General features: G+C 35.2%; 1 protein-coding gene across 2 annotated transcripts; it reads left to right on the top strand.

Annotated features, from left to right (window-relative positions):
* Positions 1–344: 344 nt before the first annotated feature.
* LOC139871638 (U-box domain-containing protein 33-like) lies at positions 345–5527 on the top strand. Of its 2 annotated transcripts, none has more exons than XM_071859357.1 (9): positions 345–852; positions 1096–1217; positions 1640–1761; positions 1854–1958; positions 2039–2489; positions 2659–2796; positions 3015–3545; positions 4199–4951; positions 5106–5527. In XM_071859357.1, the coding sequence occupies exons 1-9, from the start codon at positions 579–581 to the stop codon at positions 5286–5288; spliced, it is 2679 nt and encodes an 892-aa protein (XP_071715458.1). In that variant the 5' UTR covers positions 345–578; the 3' UTR covers positions 5289–5527. The 2 variants fall into 2 exon arrangements, with proteins under 2 accessions (XP_071715458.1, XP_071715457.1); XM_071859356.1 differs by having other exon boundaries at positions 2656–2796.
* The last annotated feature ends 325 nt before the right edge of the window (positions 5528–5852 follow it).

The following is a 5852-nucleotide window of genomic DNA, read 5'->3' as shown; positions in this document are numbered from 1 at the left end:
TCAAGGGAAATGATACACCTTAAATGGTTACCATACATGTCTATTTATAGTATAAAATATTACTATGCAAGAAATATAATAATAATAAAATTAACATCCAATCTAGATATTTTATAACACAATCTAGATATTTTATAACAGTTCATTTATTATAATAATTATGTAGTTTTATTTAAGTTATAATATTATCTTTAATTTTTTTTTTATCTGAATATTATATCTTATAAATGTAGATACATCATAGTCAATGAAGGTATTATATAGCTCAAAACAAGTAATACCTTTTCAACTACCAATCAATTACTATTACAATCTTTTTTGACTTTTTGTTTCGATATCATCGATTTCACTTCTCCAATTACATCTGTTTTCAACGTCCTTGTGATCATCTTCAAGTTTTTTTTGCCTGTAATTTTAGGTTTTTATAACATGTGATCGAATTTTAGGGTTTCAACTTCTTATTAACTGATAATTTACACACATGTGTGTAACGACTGATATTATATGTGAATTATCAATATATGTAATATTTATGCATAGATTATAGCATAGCATATGAATTTATATCAAATTTCATAATGGCTGTGAATAGTTCTGTATCTGTAGAAGGTGTAGGAAGGTTGAATTCAATAATTAGGTATCCTGTTGTTGATACGTCAGAGATTATGGAAATTAGGGATGAATTTGGTGCTGAAACGCGTCATAGGGTAGTCGATAATGATAAGGTTTATGTGGCGGTTGCGAAAGAATTTAAAGAAAGCCAATCAACTCTGCGGTGGGCGTTACATAAGTATGGAGATAAACAGATATGTATACTCCATGTTCATCAACCTGCACAGATGATTCCCATGAGTAATCTTTCATTTCACTCTGTTTTGTTTATCTGTATTTGTGTTTTAGATGATAATTGGTTCGATAAATGTTATTGTTGTGTGAGTTGTTGATAATTATAATGAAGGTATTGTTTATCTGTATTTGTGTTTTAGATGATACATTTGTTTTAATTGTTTATGTTAAATGATCATAATGGCATGTTTGATTTAAGTGTTATAGGTTTGTGTATATAGGTTTTTTAATGTTTTCTCGAATTTTCAGTGGGCACAAAGTTTCGAATAACGCAACTTGAAACACATCAAGTCGAGGCGTACCATGAAGTGGAGAGGCAAGATATGCTCCAGCTTCTCAAGAAATATAAACAGATGTGTCAGAACTCTGGGGTATTATATATTTTCATGCTCTTTTAGGGATGTAGTGGTCGAAATTACTGCCTGTTAACTTTTGAATGGGTCCATTTGGTTTATGTTTTATCTAAGGCGGGTCAATTGGGTAAAATGAAAATAAGAACTATCTAACCAGGAAACGGTTCAAATGCCCCTAATAGTCTCCAAAATCATTATATTCGAATTTTACGGGGTGGATTATTTTTGAAATAATATGTTTACTGTAATCATATTTGACTTTACAAGAAACTTTTGATTATGTTAGCCACAAAATATGCGGGTCAATCCAATTGGATCTGATCCGACCCATACAAAATCTCTACGGAACTGTTATTGCTGATAAATTTTTCCTGTCTTTGACCATGCAACATCCCCGATTTTAACCTTGCCTTGTGGATCATGATTGTGTGAATTACTAGGTGCGTGTTGAGGTGCAATATATTGAAATGGATTCTATTGAGAAAGGTATTGTTGAATTCATAATTCAGCACAATGTCAGAAGGCTCGTTATGGGAGCAGCTATGGACAAGCATTATAATAGGCAAGTTCGAAAGAAGATTAACAGTTTGCATTTTTATTGATGTGTATTACATTTTTGTGCTTAAATTATTAGTTATGTCTTTTATAACATAGGAAAATGGTAGATCTGAGGTCCAAGAAAGCCATGTATGTGCGTTTACAGGCAGCTGCTTCTTGTCAGATTCAATTTGTATGCAAAGGAAATGTCATTTTCACTAAGTAAGGCTGGTTTTCTACTCTTATGTGTTGTATGTATGTGAATCTATTTGTTTACTAATGATGATACTACTTCAATGTAGGCAAGGCATGTTGGATGTACCTGATGTTTCAATGTCCCCGCTCTCACTTGCATCAAATACAAACTCTGATTCTGTCTTGACGCGAAGATCTGCTAGTGAAAGAGAAAGAACAATATTACACCCCAAAAATCCAAATCAAGAGTACCGCAGAGTTATGTCTGACAGTCGTGCGACCAGAATATCATCCTCGTCAAATTTCGATGACGAGTCAACTCAGTCAACTCCTCCTAGTAGGATGAATCCAGGAAGGGCCTCTGATGAATGGAGTGGTGGGTTTTCATTAAGAAGTCCGTCTGTGAGTTCACGTGTGTCTACATCTTCGACTGAAGTGGTGGATGATTTAGGCCCCATGCCATATGCAATAACTGAGGGTAGTGAAATTGAATCAGACTATAATGCAGTACATGGATTTAAAGGGGACTATCAAAATCCTTCACCTTCCAGTGTCATAGTATGTGATTTAATCTTCACGTGTGATAAAATATGTTAATATACGATTTTTTTTTTTTTTTTTTTTTTTTTTTGTATATTCTCCGTGTTAGAATGAGATATCGTGAATCGAAATCCTAAGCAGTTGAAAGTCAGACTATTTATTAACAATTTACATGGAATCGTAGCAGGAAAGAGGTGTGAATGATGAGCTTTACGTTCAGCTTGCACAAGCAATGGCTGAGGCAGACAATTCGAAACGAGACGCATTTGAAGAGTCTCTAAAGCGCAGGAAAGCAGAAAAGGACGCCATTGAGGCTAAACGCAGGGTAAAATTCGAGTTGTTTCAATATAAGGCTCTTTCAATAGCAATTGTCTTCATGAATTTGTTCATGATTTATTTTTTACTTTTAACAAATATATTTCTTTAAAAAGGCGACAAATGCGTAAGTTGGTATATATGCTGTCCACATCAAACTTTTTTGAATTTCTATATCAAGGGTAGTTTTTTTTTTTTTTTTTTACTCTGAAATAACTGTGCACGCAGGTTAGAGCATCCGAAAATTTATATGCTGAAGAATTGAGACGAAGGCGAGAGATCAATGAAACACTAGAAAAAACCAAGGAAGAACATGACTATATTAAGAAGGAGCTAGATGAAGTTGCAGAAGAATTACGTATATCACTTGAACAAAAATCATTTCTCGAAAGTCAAATCGCAGATTGTGACCATGCGGTGCAGGAGCTTGAACAAAAAATGTACTCGGCTGTCGAGCTTTTGCAAAATTACAAAAAAGAGCGTGACGAATTACAGATAGAATGTGATAATACGCTTAGACTAATAGAGGAACTGCGGGAGAAGCAAGCAGAAGAGGCCTCTAACTCGAGTGTGTCTTATTTTTACACCGAGTTCTCGTTTTCTGAAATTAAGGATGCCACTCGCAACTTTGACCCGTTTCTCAAAATAGGAGAAGGGGGTTATGGAAGTATATACAGAGGTTTTATTCGTCATACTGAAGTAGCTATAAAGATGTTACACGCGAATAGCCTGCAAGGGCCCTCAGAATTTCACCAGGAGGTATCATGGTTTTTCCTTAATCCCTTTCTATCTCTGTTTTTGTCTTACAAATACAGAATTTCCCCATAAAGATAGTTTTCCCTTGATCCTAAATTCGGTCAAACTTAGTCAAAATCGGTTAAAACTCTGAATTGCTTGAAAAATCGGTCAAAACTCAGCCAAAAGTCGGATTACTCTTAAAATTGGGCAAAACTCGGTCCAAATCGGTTAAAGTCAAACTTGGTCAACATCCGAGTACTCCCCGAGTTCCAAAGTACTCCTTAAAAACTCTCAACAGTCCCTGCGTACCGCTTTTTGCAACCTTGTTTGAAAAATAATTATTTGTCACAACTTGAATTACTCGGTAAGCACTCGGATTTTGCAACTCGGGGAATTTTCGTAAATACTCGGGCAAACTCGGAAAATCGTTCAAAACTCGGGATTACTAGGAAAATTGGTCAAAACTCGGTCCAAATCGATCAAAGTCAAACTTGGTCAACATCCTATCCGAATACTCCTGTGTAATCCTCGTGTTTTCGAGTACTCCTTAAAATTTCTCGACTGTGTACTTTGCAACCTTGTCTGAAATATATTTATTTGTTACTAATCATGAATTACGTATAGTCTTGTGAAGTGTAGATCTCTTGTATCTTACTTCATTCTTTGACTTTCAGGTCAACGTATTGAGCAAACTAAGGCACCCGAATCTCGTAACTCTAATAGGAGCCTGCCCGGATGCTTGGATAATAGTCTACGAGTATCTTTCTGGAGGAAGCCTTGAAGATCGACTTAACTGCAAAGACAATACTCCCCCGTTATCATGGCAAAACAGAATCCGAATTGCCACCGAATTATGTTCGGTTCTAATATTTCTTCATTCTTGTGGCATCGTTCATGGTGATCTTAAGCCCGCTAACCTTCTTCTAGACAAAAACTTGGTTACCAAGTTAAGCGACTTTGGAATCGCTCGCGTGCTCTCCGAAACCGAGTTTTCAAGCAACAACACATCGTTGTGTTGCAGAACCGACCCAAAAGGGACGTTTGTGTACATGGATCCTGAATTTTTATCTACTGGAGAGCTTACGGCTAAGTCAGATACATACTCGTTTGGTATTATATTGTTAAGGTTGTTAACGGGTCGAACCGCTTTGGGGTTGACTAAGGAAGTCCAATATGCACTGAATAAAGAAAATTTGAAGAATATATTGGATCCTACAGCTGGAGATTGGCCATTTGTGCAGGCACAACAGTTGACTCTTTTAGCGATGAATTGTTGTGATGTTGCTCGTAAGAATCGGCCCGATCTTGCTTCTGAGGTATGGCGGGTTCTTGAACCGATGCGGGTTTCTTGTGGACTTTCGGGTTTTAGATTTGGTTCGGAAGGACGATGCCAGATTCCACATTACTTTATTTGTCCAATCTTCCAGGTTAGGTTTTAGTCCTAATTTTATGAACAGTTATTATGGTTACAAAAACTATGTTTGAAGAACAGTAATGTTGCATAAATGTGACCTCATTGACTCATTTGATATTCGCTTGACTCTTAACAAGATTCACTTTTTATGGGGAGCTAATTTGCAGGAAATAATGCAAGATCCGGTTGTTGCTGCTGATGGATTTACTTATGAAGCAGAGGCTTTAAGAGGATGGTTAGATAGTGGTCATAAAACTTCACCCATGACCAACCTTGAGTTAGCTAACTCTAACCTTGTCCCGAACCACGCACTCCGGTCTGCCATTCAAGAATGGCTCCAGAAGCCTTGAATCGTTGATATCAAACTTAATAATCGTTTTATTTCATTAATATGTATAGATGAAAGTCCAAGTCTGTTCCAAACAAAAGTTGGTATATTATTTGTGTACAGTAACGTTTTTGATCCTTGTCTTTTATTTTTCAAGTGTTTTTGATCATACAGTGAAATTATATTAGTTAAATTTATGTAAACTTTGATGTTTTATAACCTTCAACTTTCAAGTGGGTTGAATGTAAAGTATTTGTGTTCTGCTTTCCATTGTATTTATCTCTATCTTAGAAATGATGATTTGCTATATTTATAACATGAGAGGATGATTTGATATATTTATAACATGAGCTATTTTATGTAAATTCTGTGTGTATTTTATTTATGAAACTTATTTGAGTCAGAAATTTAAGCAAATGGATACATTTTTCGCAATCAAGCTTTTGAATATAACCAGCTATTTTAACATGTGAGAGTATAATAAAATATATTACGTAAAATTAAATGCTAACACATAATCTTAACAAATCGTATAGCTTAATAATGATTAATGATGATGTTATTCAAATTATGTGTTTTCTTGTCT

This window comes from Rutidosis leptorrhynchoides, chromosome 10 (assembly GCF_046630445.1).
Source record: "Rutidosis leptorrhynchoides isolate AG116_Rl617_1_P2 chromosome 10, CSIRO_AGI_Rlap_v1, whole genome shotgun sequence".
NCBI classification, from domain to species: Eukaryota; Viridiplantae; Streptophyta; class Magnoliopsida; order Asterales; family Asteraceae; genus Rutidosis; species Rutidosis leptorrhynchoides.
The sequence above is the reverse complement of the archived record's forward strand: the minus strand, read 5'-3'. Positions and strand labels throughout refer to the sequence as shown.

What these genes read in the sequence shown, in the direction of transcription:
- LOC139871638 (XM_071859356.1), top strand. Translation starts at nt 579, where the DNA reads ATGGCTGTGAATAGTTCTGTATCTGTAGAAGGTGTAGGAAGGTTGAAT. An exon ending in AGATGTGTCAGAACTCTGGG is followed by an intron (nt 1,218 to 1,639) that starts GTATTATATATT and finishes GTGAATTACTAG; the next exon opens with GTGCGTGTTGAGGTGCAATA. An exon ending in CCTCAGAATTTCACCAGGAG is followed by an intron (nt 3,546 to 4,198) that starts GTATCATGGTTT and finishes TTTGACTTTCAG; the next exon opens with GTCAACGTATTGAGCAAACT.